Here is a 20,368-nt window from a genome sequence, read left to right as displayed (position 1 = left end):
GAAATTGTCAGGATGGAACATGACTAGCTCATCGTTTTCCAACAGGTGTTTTGCCTCAACCTTGTTTCATGCCTTAACTAGGTAATGTCAGTCCAGAATACATCAAAAGCCAACAGCCATCTTTAATAAAACACGATGCAAACTACTGGACAGCTCACAAAGTTGCTGTCAGATATTTGGGATCTCAGCAACAACCCTTTAAATTCTCCAAAGGTTTTTCCAATCTACAGCACAGTGTCATCCCAGTGCCGTGCCATCTAAGCACACCATCACCTGGATCCCTTCAGAAGTGGAGCTGCAGTGCTGTGGAAATGGCCCCACTCGTACTGGTGCTCGGCCAGTGTCTGGGAATATCATTTATGTACATCTCATCCTAGGTTAATCCTGACGGAAGCAGGCAGTGACAGGTGTGTGTCCATTCTGCCCTGTGACTCCCTCCCCTCTGCCCAAGGCCCTGCTACATAAGGCGCTCTTTCCACTCTCTTCCCGGATAAAAGGCAAGAGGTCATGAGGAAAAAAAATGGCCGAAAGAGCAGTATTATGCAATAACAGAAGAAATGCAATAATAACTCATCCTCTCCTGGAGATTTCCCATCACCCTCATGCACTGCAAGCTGGATTAGAGCAGGCCTGACAGCCCGGCGGCTCGAGGCCCACCAAAGCGCCCTCGGGCAGGCCCCGGCCCGGCCTCCGCTGGGGACACAAAAAGGGATGCTCACAGTCCAGGTGCTTTTTCTTGGGCCCCATCACTTCATGCGTGGTGGCTTTGCAGACGGCTCTGGCTACGGCCGATCCCGTAACGCTGTACTGAGCAGCTGCGATGCGATCTGTCAGCGTCTGACCCGACATCTTCGCACGGCGCGCTGGCGGCTGCCCGCTCTGCAGGGGCGAGAGACACGGGAGGGAGGGAGGGAGAGAGGGAGGGGAGATGCCGGGTCTGCGGCCGGGGGAGGCACGGCGGGGCAGGGGCACCGGGCACTCACAGGGCCCCGCACACGCACGGTGGTCCCCGGGCAGCCCGGCCCCTGCCGAGGCGCGGCCCCCCCGCCCCGTTGTGTAAGCCTCTGCCTCGCCTGCAGCCGCCCGGGGCACGAGAAGGGTATTTTAGGCGTCGCACGGAACAGATGAAGGGGAAATAATGACGGCAGCTGGAGGAGGCTGCACACGAAGGCGGTGCGAGCCCCGGGCTGGGGAAGGCTCCCTCCCGCACCTGCCCCGGCCGCGCCCCGGCCCCGCCGCAGCGCCCGCGCCGCCGCCTCCCCGACGGGGGATTATGGCACCGTCGCGCCATGTTCTGCCCTCCCGAGCCTCCCCCCCGCCGCCCCCGGCCCCGACAGGGACCGCTTTCCCCATGCCGGGCAGCGGGGCGCCGCTGGGTGCGGCGGTGGCGGTGCCCGGCGCCCTGCAGCATCCCGGCGCGGGGGACAGCGGGCCGGACCGAGCGCCAGGGCCGACCTGTCAGCGCGTCCTTCCCTCCCGTGCTCCTGCCGCCGCTCCGGGGAGGGCACTGCCGGCCCCCGCCGCCACCGCTGCCCGGCCCGGCCCGCTGGCGAGGCGCAGCAGCCCCCCCCGTCCCCCCGGCCCCGGTAGCCCCAGGTGCCGGGCGGGCCGTCCCCTCCCGCCGCCGCCGCCGCCGCCGCCGCCGGGGATGCGCTGGGCGTCCACGCCCGGGAGCCGACGCTGCTATTTCCAGCCGGCGGCTTAATCCTCCCGCAGCCTAATCCCCGCGCTACTGCCGCAGCAGCGCCGCCCCTAGCCCGGTGCAGAGGGCGGGACGGAGCGGAGCCGCCGCCGCAGATCGGGGCCCGGCGCAGTCAGGTGACCCCGCTCCCCCCGCAGCCCGGCCCGGTACCCGCGGGCGGCACGGCACGGCACGGCCCGACTGAGCCCGGCGGGGCTGGCCCGGCACGGCACGGCACGGCACGGCACGGCACGGCACGGCACGGCACGGCACGGCACGGCACGGCACGGCCCGACTGAGCCCGGCGGGGCTGGCCCGGCACGGCACGGCACGGCACGGCACGGCACGAGCTGAGCCCGGCGGGGCTGGCATGGCACGGCACGGCCCGACTGAGCCCGGCGGGGCTGGCCCGGCACGGCACGGCCCGGCCCGGGGACCCGCTACCGGGGGACAGGCCCCGTCTGCACCGCGGGCCTGCCGTGAGCGCTGGAAATAGCGCCCTGAGGGCTCCCACAGCCGCGCACAAGGCTGGGTGTCTCCAGATTGTTGTCACGATGTTATCGTTATCAAAAACATCTGAAATATGTCCCCAGAAGGGTTTTCTCTCTGTTACCTAAGGGAGCCTAAGGGTCTTGGTTACAGCCCAGCCACACTCATACAGGAGGATGCATTGCTACAATTTCACTGTGTAATTGAAGCCTACCGGAGCGATCCGGGGAGTTTTGGGAGATGTGGCGTACATATATTACCATAAATTGGCTGAACTTAGTTTTGGAGTAAAGTGATTTAGGTGGGTGGGGTCTAAAGGAAATGGCACTGGTGGCAATCGCTTCCAGCTGCCGGTAGAACATATTTCAGAAGACGATGCCGCTTATGCCATTAACTAGCTGGAGAAAACACGACCTACGGCCAGTATTGAAGAGTTGTGCACACCAAGTGATAATTGGGTTGTGTTGCATACAAAGACATATGGCACCATCCTCATTTGCTATGCCAGGAGCAGAGCACTGACAGAGCATTGTGGTTTGTGACTGTAGGAAACATCAGCTTTCTATTTCATTCTTTCTGTTCATTCTATTACTATTTCATTCTTTCTTGCTTTTTCTCTGTTGTTTTTATTATTATTATTATTATTATCTGACAGCACAGAAATTTTAAAATCTTAGGTAGCCCGAAAGCTTGGGAATGCTGTTAAAATACTGCTCAAAAGTTCAAGGTATCTTTTCTGTGTGAAATCTCTTCCAAAATAGCTGTAGAATGGTGCCTTGGGCCACTGAAGACAGGTGTTCAGATTTGCACATTTTTCCATATTGGTTAAATCTCATTTTTTGCATAGCAGATAGAGATTTTTGGATTTCAAGATCCAAAGGTTTTCTCAAATGCCGTGTTTGACTATGGAGTGGGATTTAATTTCAAAAAAAGATGTGAAGTGTGTATCACTGTTAGCAATCAGCATTAGGAGTCTGTAAACTTCCAATGTTCCTATAAGAGAGATTCATATTCCAATATTGAGAATGTGTCTGTGTTTCTCATCTCTCTTCAGTAATGAGTAGTAAATAAATCAACTGTGGAGTTGCACAGAAAGATAATACTGTGCTTTTTAGCATTACTATAGTTCACTGTTCAAGTATGGACAAACTTTAGTAATATTTGGAAATTGTTCTTGTTAGCACAGAAATGTTAACTTCAATGCCTAGGAATTTGTCATTAATGACATGATTTGTGGCAGCTAGAAGCATGTCTTAACAGAGGCACACAAACAATTTTTCCTGTGTACTTCACAATCAGTTATTGGGGTCATAATCCCAATTGATTTCAGAGGAAAGAAACATCTGGGATCTACCAATACTTCATGTTGCATTGTTGTCATTAAGAGTGACTCTGAACTTTTCTTGCTAATACTGACAGAGGTTTTGGGATTTGTTGACTCCTCACAGCAGAAACTTAGAATGGTTTTATTTCCTCCAACCAGGATAGTTTTTTCAACTTTATGCTAGCCAAAATATTTAATTAGTGATGCAACTTTTATTAGCATCTCGTATACATCTTCGGTGTGAAGGTCTGGATACTTTCTGAACTAGTCCATGTTGTTATCAACAGTTACTGTCACTGAGATTTGGATCTGTGTCACCAAAAATTGTGATTGTTAATATTCAGCTAATTTTATATCTTCATATTGTCACAATACTGAAACAAAACATAAGTCAGATAATCTGTACTAATGCCTTAAAATTTATGCAGTTTCTTAATGAAAACCCAAGGTGCTTTAAGAACATAAGACGAGAAGACATTAGTACTCTTTAAATTCAGAGTGGAGGGATGTGATCTACTGAAGTTGTATTGCTTTTGGATTTAAAACCAACCACCACCCCCCTAAAAATAACCCAACCCCACAAAAGAAGAGTTCATGTTTGTAATGAAAGCCACACAGTAAATAGGAACTGTCTTGATTAAGGATACACCATGGAGGGAGCTGTCCAGGACTAAATAGATGAGGAGTTGGGGTTGCCATTCCACAAGGTAGTTTTAGATGAAGTCCCAAGAAGTTGCCTGGTGTGCTGGCTCTGCAAAACCCAGGTTCACAGCTTGGCTGGTGGAGGTCTAGATGAGGGCCATATAAGCAGCTGGAAAAGGTTATTGCTGCTAAAAATAACACAGAATCGGTGATGTCTTTCTTGACTCTTTATAACTGTGCTTTCAATTTAATAATGAAGGCCTTAGAAAAGAGGAGGTATATTAATGACAAACTGAATAGCCATTTTGAGGCACAAAAATAATTCTTAACTGAATTTGAAGTGAGAAAAATAGAGCTGGTCTGTGTTAATCTCACATTCAAGCACACGTGGAGGGGAGGAGGTGTGTGTAAGGGCTGATTCATCACACCTCATACCTGAATTCTGCCCCAGAGTTGCCCATGTCTTTGGTGATGTAAAGCATGTAGACTCTGTTTTCGTGCAGTCGGATGCTCTGAAATCTGGGGGGTTTTCACCATAATTCTGTTTTTTTTTTTCCATTTGTTTCCCAGTTTCTCCTGTCAAGTCTTCCAGTTCTTCAGCCAACTTTGGTGTCCTTTCCTCCTGCCTTCACAGGCCAGGCAGAGATTTAGACCCCACCCTATCTGTGCCTGAGCATGCATCAGGCCCAGTGCTGTTGTTCTGCTTCTCCCTCTTACTCTTAGGGCCAGTGGTACAAACAGAGCTCCTGGAGAGGCTGGCTGTAACCATAGTGATAGCAGCAGTCCTGAGCAGATCTGTTTAGCTCTGGGGAGGGGGAAAAAAAGACTTTTCAAAGGAGAAGCATCCTCCTGACTTTGTATCAGGAGGATGGAGCCAGGTAGTTTGCATTATGCTTTCTCTACACCACATGCAACATTAAGTACTCAAATCATGCAATACTCAGGAGTTTCTGTGCTTCTGCCGTTAAATACAACCTCATTGCTTGGTCTTGTGTGGGTTCTGTCCACAACTGTTTGTCCAGCCTCTGTAGTCACCCTCCCTAATGGCATTTGTTTCAGTAGTTCCTTTGGTTGCTGTGATATAAAGCAACAATTGAAGAAATTGAAGAAGTTTGTCAATTTTCCAGTCAGAAAGACAGTCTGAGAGAGATGTAGCCTGAATGTCTTTGTACATCCCAGGCACAAGATTTGTTACATTTTGGAAAACTACTTGAGCTACTAATCTAAGAGAACTGCCTTACAGAGTGGTACAGGGTACAGGCTTAGTGGCACAAGTGCATGGTCTACATCCCATAGGAAGTGCCTTTTTTGTGTCTTTGAAGAACTTTGAAAATTAGAAAGTTAATTTAGATAAAATAGAGAATTAATAGAAGAGAAAAGTTACACAAAGAATGGCAAACGAGCTCTTTTACTGCTCGTTAAGCTATGTCAGAGTGAGGTCATGTTCTGCAGAATATGGAGTGTCTGCATATTACAGAGTTGATGGTTACAGAAGGGTGGTAATTGGCATGTTCTGTACAGATGAAAAAGGTGTGTTCCTTACTCAGCATGCTGGTTCCCACACGGGCAACCTTAAAATATGTATTATCTTAGAGACCTCTGTTGACTGATGCGTTAATGGACCCCATCATCCGCATCACAAGGATAGCTTTTGCTGCAGGAATAGTTTTTGGCTTATGTCTGGCAGCAACACTGAGGTTAATAGACCAGAAAGGGGACAGATGGACATATGTATCAGAAATGGAGCAAAAGTCCTGTAATTGTGAAAATCAGTACCTGTGAAATTCCTCACTATTTATGATTGATTTTGGTCATTTTGTGATCCTGATAGAGCTTCCAATGCAAAAGTCTGGAGGTATGTATGAAGTATATTGCACTTCCACAGAACAGATTCACACTAGGCTTAAATTTGTCTTTTTTAAATTATTATTTTATCTTTTCTTTTACACGGAGCACTAATCTTTTACAGATTTGTTTTAACAAGTCTGTGTGCCAAAAGCTACCTAAATTACTGCTTCTATAGGTAATATGTATTCTAATATAGTAAATGTGGAAATAACAGCTTTCTATTGATATTAGAAAGAGGGGAGAATTAATTTAAGGAAGTTACAAGTTAACTTCAATAGAAATGTTTTGTATTCCATTGAAGCTGTTGATGTTGGTAAGGGAAACATTCATCAAAAAATTTATATTAAGTCATACTAAGCTTCACAGACATCATGAAACAAATTTGCAGGAGTATACAGAAAAAGACAATTTAGTACTAATTGATGCTTAAAATGTGTTACTCATTGACTAATTGACAGTCCTGTCTTTGAATGCAAAGTAACTGTGAAGGCATTGATCCTAAATGCATCATGTCCTCAAAAGAGGGCAGGATGCTGCCTGAAATAAAATCCAAATTTCATGTACCATAGAAATTTTGATCCATGGAAAGACAACAGGCTTTCAAACTACCTTGGCATTGTGGACATTCAGTTTTCCTTTTCAAGCAAAATAAACTTTTTTTTGGTAAATGTGTATTATTTTGGTAGCCATGCTTACAAAGTGGCAGAATTTTTGCTGTAAATGGCAAAATATTGTATTAATAATAGTAATAAGTGTACAGCTGTAATAGTTGTATTTTAATACAATAGTGGCTTTATCCTGGCTATGACCATCATGTATAGAACCAGGGATGCTTCACTGACTTCTGTCTGCTCCACCAATGGACGCATTAAATGCTGCATTTTACATTGAGCACAACTGGGACAAACTGGACCTGAGAAGCAGCTAGCAATGATTTTCAAGGGAGAAAGCCCCTTTATATTCTTCCAAAAAGAAAAGGTCTTCAAGAGAAGGAAATTCCATTTCTTTGATCTTCTAAATCAGTAAAAGCTGCCATCCTGAAAACTAAGCTGGTCTATTACCTGCTTCTCCAGCTACTGGTAAATCCCCAATTTTGGCAAAAGCAGAGCTGCTTTTAAACAGCAGCTTTTGTACATGCACAAATGATGTGCACGTACAGCATTTTTCTATTTTATGTGTTGTCCAGTATCTGCAGGAACTACTGGATAGAGAGTGTTAGGCAAAAGCTATTAAGACAGTGGGCTTTCAGCCAGGTCCAGGAAGGGTGACCCACCTTCTCTTTAAGAGCTCTGCCAGGTGATGTGAACTGTTTATTTGATCTTTTTGACATCCTAGAAGCAGGTTTTAATCAGAGAAGAACCTGGTGTGTCTTAGAATGAAGCTGACCTACAAAGAGGAGGCTGTAGGGATTCAATAATCATTTTCCTCATGGTCCATGGAAGTGTGGTACCAGCTTCAGGGGTGAGCTTTCACGCATGTACTGCCTGCCCCTTCTACTGCTGCTTTAGGCTCAGAATTCTCAGCTGTATAGGAAAGTGACAGTCAAAGTCTTCTAGGAAATTTCTGAAGTTGTAATTTCAGTGACAGATTTGTTCAGCAGAAGTTCAATAGATGCCAGATATATGTCAAATAAGAGTACAACTTTCAACCCAGAGGGTGAAATAAATTTTAAGCAAAAAAAGATAAGCATGTATTTAATAGGGAAGAGAGATTATGAATTGTGATACCTTATGACAAAATATGACCTCTAGTCACTTGAGAAAAAAGCTGGTCTATGCAATTAGAGATATGAGCATGTGCTAAGATTTACATGTGCAAATATCATAGTAATGTTTTTAGCAATACTTAATTCCTAATATTTTAATAGTTTTGGTATTTTCATTGCACATCATAATTTTGCAAAGGGCTGTGAGCCTAAAACTCAGTCTGCTAATATAAGATCAAATTCTTCAGCTATTATGCTTTTGAAGTGGTAGTGTGACTGGTAGAGCTTAGTGAGTTCTCACTTCCTACTCTTCCAGGCTTGGAGTTGCTCTTTAACTGAATCTGTACACCCACAGGAGGACATTTTTGATTGTACTGGCCTCCAGTAGCAACCTAAGAACCATTTTGGTTGTGAGATGTAGTCAATCAACTCCTTCACGCCTTCTTATTGACTTTATGACTCTCACATTTAATTGATCTTGCTTGCACAATGCTGACTCTGTCCCAACTATGTAAAAGACTAAGCCCTTCTGATTTTGGATTGCTTGATAAACTAGGATCATTAACAATGCTTTAATGCAGTCAAGTGCATATATCTAGAAGCAAATCCTATAAGATTACTTGCTAAAAAGCTTTTACTCTGAAAAAGGATTAGGGGTCATTGCAGGTGAACAACATATTTGAACTTTCAGTGTGATGCTGTATGGAAAGACCTTGTCAGACATAAGACTTCATAATAGATACCCTCAACAGGACTGGGGTGTCATTTCCATTTCTGTATATGACTGGAATGTCACTGGCACTACAAGACTGCTAAAACTCCTATTTTCATGCCCTCTTTATGGAATTTGGAGAAAATGCATTAGAATTTTAGAGGATTCTTTCCTCTTTATAGAGAGGTCCATGATAGATGCATACTATGACTGTAGGCTGCTTTCCCTAAAGGGGAAGAATTTTTGTACTCCTCCAAATTTGCCAAATTATTTGATAAAAGTGGAAGCAGAAAAAGACAAATAATCTTTGTCAGGAGCACCTGTAAGGAGTGCTTTATTCTTGGCATTTTTTTCTGCCCAGATGTAGATGTTGCTAGAGATGTGGAAAGACATATTCATCCTTTTCGATAGAGTGTTTGGTCAAACTATATCCAAGCCAGATTTTCCAATGGCTCTCACAGGGGCTGGACTGTACTCAGGCTTTTTGCAATATCCAAACACAAACACCTGTAATGAACAGTGTTAAATGTTAAGTTCCCCTGCCCATTCTTTAGCTCACTGTGCAGTCTGATAATGACCATCCAACTGGAAAAAGCATACTCCAGCACAGGAGGAAAATTGGCCACTCCTATGTCCGCACACAGCCCATGCAAGGAAGTATTTGGCATAGGCTATACCAGTACAACCCCAATGCTCATAGATGCTCTTCCTTTAGCACTTCTATCTAGAGCACATAATGAGACCCTTCTTTCTTGCCCATAGGGTATTCCTCAGTTCTTTCCATGCATCTTCTTGTTGTGCGATGATTTTCTAGTTTCATCAAAACTGCTTATTTTTTGAAGAGAAGTCCAGAAACGCCATCCCCAACTTTTTGAAAATTTGGACTATGAAAAAATGGGGTCATAGATTTGGCACTGAGGAAACGAACTCATTCTAAGGCTGTGGTAGGAATGTTTCCTCATGCACTACACAGTTAGGTTATCACAAGAAAGCATAATTTCTGCAGGAGGTGCAGCACCTGACCTAAGTGAACTAAATTACTACTTAAAGAATATGCATGAAAGTTGGTTTCTTCTTGAGTAAGGTGCAAGTGGGTAAACACATTGTGGAAAAATACTAATTACCATAAGAAGTGCTTAAGCATCATCCTTAACAAAGCCAAACTGCACTTATCCTGCTGCTGTGGAATACTCAGTGTAGGAGGAAAACAAATTACCTGTTAATTACTTGGAGTACAGACAAAAAAAAAAAGGGACAAATATTTCCTGATGCCATGTTGAGTTCATCCTGTAAGAAGAATAAGCCCAATATTACTGGCATTTTTCAATCTTTATATAGCTATCTGATGAGACAGTTTTCTAGAATTGCTGAGTGCCAGCACTCTCCTTGAAACTGATGGTACTCTAAGTATCTTGCAGCTCTAGAAAGTGTTTTTTTTAAGATCCAAAGATTGACAGTAGCAAGTTATTGACCCTACCTCAGATTAGAAATTATATGTGTGAGAGCTAATACTGTGCTAAATTTGGGGTGACTTAGAGAATTCAAGGCTAGAAAAATGCAATGCTCTTTTCGGATGCACACTTGTATATGTAGCCTGCATGGTTTGATCAAGAAGCGCTGCTCTCAGTGGGCAGAGTGGTGAAAATTATCTCCAGGAACTGTGATAAAGGAAGTGATAATCCAGTACTCCCAGAGTGGAGCCACATAAAAGGAAGCATAGCAGAGCTTGCAAGAGCAGGAGGTTACAGATGACTACAAATTTTTATGCTTGAAAGAGAGGAACAGCCTCCAGAAGCCAACCCGGATTGAGATCAATGTCTGTAGACAGACATTGCCTATATGAGCCCGTCTACTGGGCTACTTATTTATGTCCCTGTGTATACAATCAAGTGCCTATGTGGAAAATTTCAGTCTAAACTAATAACTGATCCACATCTAGCAGGAGCCTCATTTCTATGTGTTGTTAATAGAAAAATTACGGCCATTACTGAATAATATTGATTGTTGACATTTTTGCTTCACGAAGTAATTTGCTTTAGCTTCCATTTCTATGGTGTCTTCAATTCAAAGAACTCCAAGCACTTCACAAATGCTAATTTAACGTCCCAGCTTCTCTGTATGGAACATAAGTATTATTACCCCCAGGGACTGCCTTCTCTTTGTGTCAAGGAAGTGCTCAACACATTGCTGGTGTTGCTAGAGACTTCCCATAATAAGCTATTTGCAGCACAGGAGACCTAAGGAGTAGAACCAATAAAAGACTATCTTTGTTGAACGTGAAACAATTCTGATAATAAATCTCTAGGCACTAAGTCTAAAAACAGTCAGGAAAATGCAGCTGAATGAAAAAAAAATTAAAAAGATGTGACAAGGGTGGGATATAGAAAATATGTATGTTGTGTTATGCTCCATTTATAGTTTGGTGTACAAAAAGCATTGATAAGCACATGGATAAACATGCATGAGGCTTTCAGGTTTAAATTACAGTCAGTAAGTCTTACTGCTGTACTTAGCAATTGAGAGTATGGAAGTTCATGCTTCTTTTGCATCTCTTTTTTTCTTTTGCATTTACAGTGTCAGACTTGGCAGATCAGGGCAGAACACTCAGTATTTGTGGGTGTTTCATCTTGATGAGTTTGAGTGGGACTACTGTAGGGGGAGGCTAACTCACTGCATAATGCTAACATATTTACATGTCTTTTCAAATAATTGATCATATGCATTTGTGTCCCTTTAGTAAGCATTCATAAAATAAACAGATTTTTCTCTATAACATGAAGACATTGCTTTTTACTTACATGGAAATTCACCTAGATTAAAAAGCTATTTGATAACTACTCACGAAAAAACAGAGTGTACGTATTTTTATTTGGACCAGTAATATGCACATTTAATGTACATTAATAGTAGAGTCATCATTAAATAAATTAATTTTTCAGTAGGGGTGAACTTGTCTTTCTCTCTCAAGACTGACATTGGAGAGTTCAGCAAATCCATTATGAAGGTTTAATATCCAGAATGCTTGATAGTCGTTCTAATTACCAATATTGACTTTGGAATAGATGTAATGAAGTGGAATAACTCATTTACATTGCATCATGTCAACATCATTATTAATTTAACCATCCATTTTTGAAGATTAAAGGTAGTTTTTGAGGATCTGGATTGGCAGACAAATAACTGAGCAGAATAATTGAGCTACCAATGCCCTTTCATGCCATTCCTGCTTCATAAATGATCTAGAAACCTACCAGGATCATCTCATAAGTATTTTTGTTGGAATAAAAAGAACATATGGATAACGTGCTACCTCTTTCCAGCCCCTCAGCAGAAAAGGTGGCTGATCTCAATCATGAATAGCAGTAATGGGGATGCTACATCCCTTCATCATGGTTTTTCTAACCTGTATCAGTCATAGAGAATCTTAGTGGTCACTGCAATGCATCAAATAGACCCCAGCCCAGCTGTGTAGCATTGAAGTTAGGCCTAAATTATGTGGCAAGCCTTTATTTAAAATGCTAGAGCAGTTCATAGAGCTAATTAAAACTTTAGAGATTACCTTTGTGTTTAGACTGTTTGGATGATACGAGGCAATGCAGGAATGCCTGTGTGTGCTCTGATTTTTAGTGTGTTGGCCCTTCACTGCACTCAGAAATCCTTGAAATGTTATTGAGTTGCCTCAAAAAAATCTGAAGGGGAAAAAAATTAGGTTTCTTCTGCATATAACTGCTCAAAAATTGGGAAAAACAAAATCAGAACTCTTTAAACTTTCTTTTCTATTGTGCAGTGGCAGAAAAGGATAATGAGGTAACACCTTTTTGCTCAAATAAGTCAGATATAGGCAGTCTTGCCCATGCATCCTTCACATAGTTACATTCTCTGCACTAGTTACCTTGGAGGTAACTAGTACCTTGTCTGATTGCATTGTTTTACAATTCAGCCATGTTCTGGTCCACTATTCATACAGAAATTTTTCATACAGATGCTTTATGAGAGAATAGAATATAAGAGAAGAGTATATAAAAGTACAGAATATAAAATGCTAATTCTTGACAAGTTTTCCTTTTATGCGTTTGATGCAGATGTAAAAGAAGAACCTGGGTCTTACAGGTTTCATTACAGTAAGACTTGCACAAAGGCTCTGTAAGAACAACAGGATTCTTCTAAGACAGAGTGGGGTTAAGAAATGCAGAAATCTCCAGAAAAATCAAGCATAAATGCAGGAATCCAAATAAACAAGATAGAGTAATGGGAGCAGGGGGTGGTTATTACCATTTTGTTGTTTGTATTGCTTAGGGGTTTATGGAAATTTTCAGAAATGTCTCTATTCACAGTATTTCTGAGTAGATTTAGATATATTTCAGCTGGGGTCATTATATTTCTGTTTTCTGAAAAGGATAAGACTAAATAACATAAGGTTCATAGCAAAGAATATAAAATAGGATTTTCTTAAAACAATAACAAAAACTGCAGTCAACCTGCTTCAAGCACCCACTCAAAACAATAATGAAAACTGCAGTGAATCTGCTTTAAGCACCCACTCAAGGAACGAGTGAAAAACCAGTCACTTAATATCTGATGATCTAAAAATGATGTGTTGACATATACTCAGCTTGAAATCAGTTGAAGATGCTTTGGGGATAGTATTTTAAGAGGAGATTTCCTAAATAGATAGCACCTTGATGCTTTTTACAGTACCTAAAATGTAAATATTGTCTTGAAATAGTAAAAAAGGTTGACATTTTCCTAGAAAAATAATCACTGGGGGAAAAGAAGGGTAAAAAAATGTCCCACTGCAACTGGTGAAACATGAGACCATTGCAGAAGCATTGCTCTCCAGTTCTTACTCAGAAGGATGAAGTCTTTGTCTTTGGCTGTATTGCCTGTATTCTATAACCTTCTTAAAAGTTAAATGTGGTTTTAGCTCTCATTTACACACTGGTCACTGTTATGACAGAGTACATTATGATAGCAATGCCAAAAGTGAAGAGATGGAGATTTACCTCTAAGAATGTGATTCAGTTGTTGAAATTTGGACACTGAGCTAAGCTATTTATCTGCTTTCCAGCCAAGAAGTGGCAATTCTGAGCTACACTCCATCTTACCATAAAATAGATGTCTTCATAAAGATCAGATGAATCCTGCAGGTATTTCTCCCTTGACAATAAAGGAAAGACAGGTAATGGGTTCACACACAAATATCCATAGTGTGGGCACCTAAGATGGATGTTAGTCCTAGCCTCACCAATTTAATTTAAATTCTGTGGCCTTTACTTCCCCATTAATACTGTTGTTTTCCCTGAATGAATCCTGCAAAGCAGAGACAATAGGATAGGACACTTGAAAAGTATTAGCTCTGCAAAACACATTACATATAGGAATTTGCCTGGTGTCTTTGTACAGTGTTTTTGTATCCATCTACCAGGGAATCTCAAGAGTGTCAGTAATTCCTTATAGCTGACAGTTTCAAAGGCTTCTCAAGTGCAGGATGAACACCTGGTCTTCAGCAATAATAAAGGCTCTGGGCTGTATCAAAGGTCAAAAAAATCTGAGACCTACTGAGCCGCTGAAAATACTTCATGACATCCTCCTTTGCAGCCCTCTTTTATGAGGGGAAAAAAAGATTTTAGAAGGGGTGAATTTAGAGCTCTCCACAAAGCCTGAGTAAATAGGCTTTAATATTTTTCCTTGAAACTGAGTGGGAGAGGTGGGGAAAGACAAGGGAAAGGAAATTCCTTCTGTTTTGCAGACACAGATGGAGAAGGAACAGGACATCTGCTCCTCCAGCGGGCTGCAGTAGTAGCTGCTTCCATGGAAAAGACTGTCAGGAGGGTTTCTGACCTATTTGTGCCATGTGCTTTTATCTCCTGTTACTTACATGAGCCACTAATACTAGAACAAAGGAAGTGACGATGTACTGTCTGCATGCCTGTTTCAGGGACTTCCCACTCACACAGCTCTATGTCCCACAGGTAATGCCCCCCCTGTAAGTACAACTCTGTAGGATGGGTAAAAGAGTTTTACCTTAGTATCACCATCCTATTCCCTCAGCAAGTAGACTTTAACAGGACTGGTTTTGCTAGAAATACAACACTAAGATCTTCATCCAACATAAACCAGGGTCGTTTTACCTCAGGAGAAGAAACTGTCTGCAAAATTTAAGGAAGACATTCTGTAGTGTTGTACCCAGTTTGGTGACACTTCGACCCAGTGGCACCTCTGTCCCTGGCAGAAGAGATGCAGTGAGAGATTGTGGATGTGCATGTGCATCAATGTACAGACAAGCACATGTGATGTGCTGGAAATTTTAGAGGTTACAATTGTAGAGGTCTGCACAAACCGAGAACGCACCACAAAACCTGGGAAATATATGAAGGTGTGCTCACATAGTAGCCCACAGTGCTTTTTCTTAGCTTAGATGAATGGGAAAAAAATCTTCACTTGACGTAAAATAGAATTAATTTTCTTATATGTAGGCACCAGGGAAGCAACTGGTGGGAAAGATGCAGGTCACTGTTTGTATCTACTGACAAGTCCCTCCTTGTGGAACATGAGCACTGACTATAGGGCTAAAAATGTAATAAGCTATTCTTTGATGTGAATAAAAGTTTTAGAATTTAAATCTAAGAGAGTATCCTGAATATATTTAAATTTCCCATCCCAGTTCTTGAACTTGTCTAGAAGTGCCAAACATAGATCATCACAACATAGATTGTTCCAACCCTCTCACGATCAAGAGCAAATACAACATCTTTCAGAACTGAAAACAATTGTCATTTCGTTTAATGGTTCTCCCTGTGGTTCAATACGTTCTGTGGCTTCAAGATACATTTGATTGGTAGAAAATAGACATATATTTCTTGCATTTCATTCTTTAATTTAAGAAAACACAATGTTTTCAATGTCAGGGCATAAACTTTAATAAATATTCTGCCTTCTAAAAATTTATTTTTGTTTTAGTTCTAAGGGTTGACTCATAAGGTGCATTTCAGTCCATATTTCTATAATAAAATTAGCTGGTATTTGATCACTGGCTAGCCAACATTCTTGCCACAGATTTTGAAGCCACAACTAGACATAATACTAATAATTCTACTATCAAAACCACTTATGGAACCTAAACCTTTAACTTGGCCCAATATGTACACAAATGGGAGAGGCTAATCTTTTTTTTTTTTTTTTTTTTTTTTTTTTTTAATTAAAAATCTGTAAGGCCAAGGAACACGGTTAAATATGACATTGATTTTATATTTTTACTCTCTTGCTCACTTAGGATGCCAGTGCTCAGAGCATGCCAGGCAATACTTGTTTAACATGATTCACATGTTGCTATTTTTTCTGTAAAATCCAACTCATTCTGTCATTGGTAGGACCAAATATCAAAAATATAAATCAGTGCAGTAGTTAAGGGTATGATGTATTTAAAGAGTTTTAAAATAAGCTATAATTTAATTCAGCAAGCTAACAATCAGTAAAGGCTAAGTCTTATTTTCCTACTTATGCAAGTTACTACATTGCAATGAGATTAGTCACCTAACATAAGTAGGAGTTGGTTCTGTAATAAATCTGCAAACACACAAAAAATGGAGTTAATCCTAAAATACCATTTTTAGCTTGCTCTCATTGTGTCTCTTTAATATTGTAGAGGTCTCCTAGTAGTGACAGTTTTAACCTTGGCTCTCCTGCTTTTTGAGAAATGAAGTCAGCCCTTCATCTGAATGGTTTTTCGTGGTTTAATATCCTCATCCGTTTTACTTGAAAGCTGGGCTAAAAAAATGAATAATAAATTTGATGAGAGCTGGTTAAAGAAAGCATTGCATTAAATCTGGATTGCTCCCAGCCATCTTAATTGAACAAAGGGAAATTTTCCAAATACACCTTCTATATTGGCTGACTGCCTTAGAAGTTCTCTGAAGCCAGAAGAAAAGGTCCTTCCTCTCCAAATTAAAACACATACTGTAAAAAAAAAAAAAAAATCCTGAACTATTAAAATCTGTGGTATGAAGTTACGCCAGAAGTAATATAAACCAGATTCTTTCATTACAGGCTGGCACTAGAATTAAGCTGTCTGGTTTGGTGCTGGAATAGATAACAGTTTTTATGATTGTGTAATTTTGTATATTGATAAAAACCTGGTTTTTAAAATAAAAAGTTCTTGTTATATTTGTATAGGTGTAAACTGTTAAAAGTACCAGCACTATTCCCTAGCAATGTGAAAGTTGGTCTGCAAGGTCTGACCCCAAAACGAAGCTGGAGCTGCCAATACCTGAAAGCAGTTGAAGAGAGACAGCTGATGGCATCAGAAGGATCGACTGGAACTTGGGTTATTGAAGATTAACCCAGAATACAATGTTTCCTCAAGGCACATCATCACTTTGATATATTACCCCACAATCTGTTGTGGCTGGAGATCTGCACAGCCTGATTTTCCATCAGCAGTTGGAGGGCAGTGCAATAGTTAAGTTGATGGCTATCAGGCAAAAAGATCCGACCTTGTTATATTGGTGCTTTCTGACTGTGGGATGAGCTTTCTTCAACATGAAGCTGCCAAGGAATTCCCTCTGGTGATGGGAAGAGACTGTAAGAGAGGCAAAATCAGGCTGGTGGCAGCAGAGCCTCACAAGGGCTTTTCCTGGGGTGGATAAACAGCAGTGCAGGGGTTGTGAGCAGTTAGCAGCATCTCTCCACCATGTGCACTTTGAAATACAACATCCACGCATCATTTTGCAAAAATCTCTTAAAATAGCAGGTTCTGGTTTTGCCTGTTATGGCACTCTATGGAGTGATGGAGTCTACCAAACCCTGTGTTGGTGAGATGTCCAGGACCTTACACCTTGCTCTGTAATGCAATGTTACAAGGCAGCGCTTGTGGAATTGAAGGCAGTGCTTTGTAGGTCATGTCTAACAACATCCTGTGCTCCCACCATGAGACCAAAAGTTTTTTTTCCATATGGAAAGTGTACCTGCCTCTCAGGAGCAGCAGGAACATGTGATTTTCATAGTAAATAAGCCTGAGCAGAGAAAGGCAGCAAAAATATACATATTTAAAACAAAGAGGGGTCGTTGATTATTATCTGTATGTGGTATTTCTGTCTGCTCACAACAGCAATCTGCCTTGTCTTCTCTAGACATAATTCCCTGTACTTGTCACATAAATTGCAAGTTCGTGGAAGCTGCAATTTACCATTGGGTATATGGTAATTGCAGTCAAATTATACTGAAAAATTAGTATACATAGAATTTAGTTTGCAGAGGCATGTAATATAAGGATGTTTTTAAAGAGCTATTCAGGCTCTTAAAAGTTAGGAAGTGCCAAATTTTGAAGAGCAACTGGAATTCAGCTCAATTATTGGTAATATGGCACAGTCATATCCTTTTCCCACAGTGTTCGTGCCTTGTTTGTCCAAAGGATGGACAGACCTCACTGAGGAGCAAGTAATCAAATATTCCACTTTCAGTGAGGTCAAGCATTACTTACACCCTTTTTAACACAATTATTCAAATCCTCTATTGAATTATTAATCTCTTAATGAGATTTGCTGTGATGACCTCTTTGCAATATTATCACTGTTTACCAACATTATTTAATGTATTCTTACAGCTCTGCTTTGAGGTTACTCTTCCCATAATTTTATGTCCAGGGACCTGAGATAGAGAGACCTGAAGAACAGATGTGAAACCCAGAATTATCAAGTATTATCTAAATTTGAGAATGCTCAATTTTAGAAACTCAGAGCCTGATTTTTTTTTTTTTCATCTGTTCAAATTGCAGTTAGCAATTTTAAGTGCAGCTGTGAATGTTCAGCCTTTTTCTAATTTAGGCCCAGATGTCTCCAATTGGGCCACAAGAAAATGAAAAATGACAGAGGCAGGGATAGCATCAATCTCTCTAGGGCAGCATTCAATTGCCTGCAGTCCCCTGCCTCATTTTCTGCACATTTTATAACTTCTGGAACTCATGAAGCAGGAGTCATGCTGACAACAATGAGAACAGATACATGACCCTGAAATCCTCTTTAATTTTTTGATTGCAGATAATTTTTTCCCAGCTTATCCACTGCAGAGAAAGAATCATCTCTAGAAAAACTCTATAATGCAAACAGAGCAGGTTGCACACCCATTTTCCAACTATTAACAGCCTCACTTTGCAAACTCTGCATTCTCTAACTCATCAATGGAAATATCTTCATGCAAAATATTGAAATAATTTCTTATAAATGTGCCTTTTATCTTTTTTTTTTTTTTCTTCTTTATCACTGCTATGTTCTGGGGAAGAATGATTGTGTGGTGAAAGCCTAAGGCAAGAAATTATGAAAAATTTATTTTCAGAATCAGTTCTGCCATAGACTTTCTTAGTGACCTTGGGCATTCCTTATCCTTGCTGTCATTCCCTTTCATCATCTTGAGGCTTGGTCTAGCACAAGGGCTGCTTCAGGGTAGTTTTGTGGAGCTCAACTCATCATTCTTGGTAGAGGGTCAGATTCTCAGGTGCTATGAAAGTGTGAAATATTATGCAACAGCATTCTGCAACAGAAGTGTCTAACACAAAGTGTTGTTATTAAATACTAATAATGACATAGTTGTATTAGAAGAGAAGCCCTTAAATTTTGTTTGTACAAGACATCTTTATTAATATCATTATTTTGCCTTGGCCTGAGCATAATGATTAGGTACCAAGGCCCTGATGGCAAATATAAAATGTGCAGCATCACTCCCTGGTTTCAGAGCTGTACTACACAGAAAAACAAGTAAATACATACTGTAGGACTGTGCTGTCCTACACATTGGTCTGAATCACTTGGCTACCTGCACCAAAATATATTTTGATGTAGCCCAAAACAATCTTATACAAGGAACAAAAGTACTCCATCTTGAGAACAAAGTACTCAAGCTGTGTCTTTATGAGGGCCATGTGTTTGGGACAAGCAGACAAGCAGCTCTCTAGGAGAACCCAGCACCACACAGGATGTGCTTGAACAGGGTTGCAAGCAGCAGAACTGTGGGAAGATAATGCTGTAGGTGGAGCTGGTGAGATGGATGTTGAAATACCACAGAGTCCTTTGATCATTTTAGAACACAGGGGAGAATGCAGGCAAAAAGCACTGAAACAAAATTTCTGGCAAAGGGTCAGAAATCACAGTTGTTAATTTGGGTAGATGTTAGAATTTTATAAAGAGATTAAATTACTCTAAATTGGTATCTTTTTGGAGAAAATATGATAGGTGGGAGAAGTCTCTTCAATTTGAGAGGGAAAGCTATAAATAAGTGCCTAGAATTTTAAACTGGGTAAGCTTAATAGGATAAAATTCAGGGTTTTTTTAGTGGGATGGTAAATAATTGTGGGAATATGTCACCACCAAGGATAGTGGTGGATTTTCTGTCCTTTAGGAGTCACAGCTTGGATGCCATCTGGAGGATAGGCAGTAGTCCAAGACGAAAACATCAGTATCAATGATATACAGGACAATCTAATGACACTCAAGGAACTGAAGTTCACAAGAGTTCTGCTGCTGACTTTAATGAAGGCAGGATTTCATCTTCTCTTCCCAAGGCTTTAATAATAGAAAAGGTATTAATTACCTCAGCTTAAATGAAAGGAGTCAGAGTGATGTGCAGTACCATGGAGAAAACTGCCAACAGAAAGCAGCAACGATGCAAATTGAAACCAACTTCCTTTTTTTTTTTTTTTTTTTTAAGTGAGTAATTTCTGCATTTCAGCTGCATAGTCTCTTGAAGCACATCTGTGTGGTCAGTTCTAATTATAGAACTCTTCTGGGACATAACCCTGCCTACAGTGTGAATCAGAGCTGCATTGGCGACTTTGAAAAGCAGCAGATGAGAGGGGGAGATCCTAGTGATCCAGATTTTGCAAAAAAATAATGGCTGCAATTTTGGTAATTGAAGGCGAGGGACATTGTCAAAGATGGATCAGATTGAAGGTTAACTGCCTTCTCAGTGGAGTGAAGC

At 41.4% G+C, this 20,368-nt stretch overlaps 1 protein-coding gene across 9 annotated transcripts in view; it reads right to left on the bottom strand.

The window, feature by feature from the left end:
• Positions 1–1,473, bottom strand: part of SNAP91 (synaptosome associated protein 91) — a 78,779-nt gene extending 77,306 nt beyond the window's left edge. For all 9 annotated transcript variants that reach the window (XM_083858029.1, XM_083858033.1, XM_083858025.1 and 6 more), the window contains exons 1-2: positions 1,456–1,473; positions 720–879 (exon numbers count right to left, since the gene is read on the bottom strand). In XM_083858029.1, the coding sequence (XP_083714155.1) occupies positions 720–849 (130 nt within the window). In that variant the 5' untranslated portion in view covers positions 850–879; positions 1,456–1,473. The remainder of the gene's footprint in view (positions 1–719; positions 880–1,455) is intronic.
• Between the last annotated feature and the right edge of the window lie 18,895 nt (positions 1,474–20,368).

The sequence above is a fragment of the Zosterops lateralis genome, assembly GCF_965231275.1.
Source record: "Zosterops lateralis genome assembly, chromosome: 3".
Taxonomy (NCBI): Eukaryota; Metazoa; Chordata; class Aves; order Passeriformes; family Zosteropidae; genus Zosterops; species Zosterops lateralis.
Note: the sequence above shows the minus strand (reverse complement) of the source record. Positions and strands in the feature narration are given on the sequence as shown.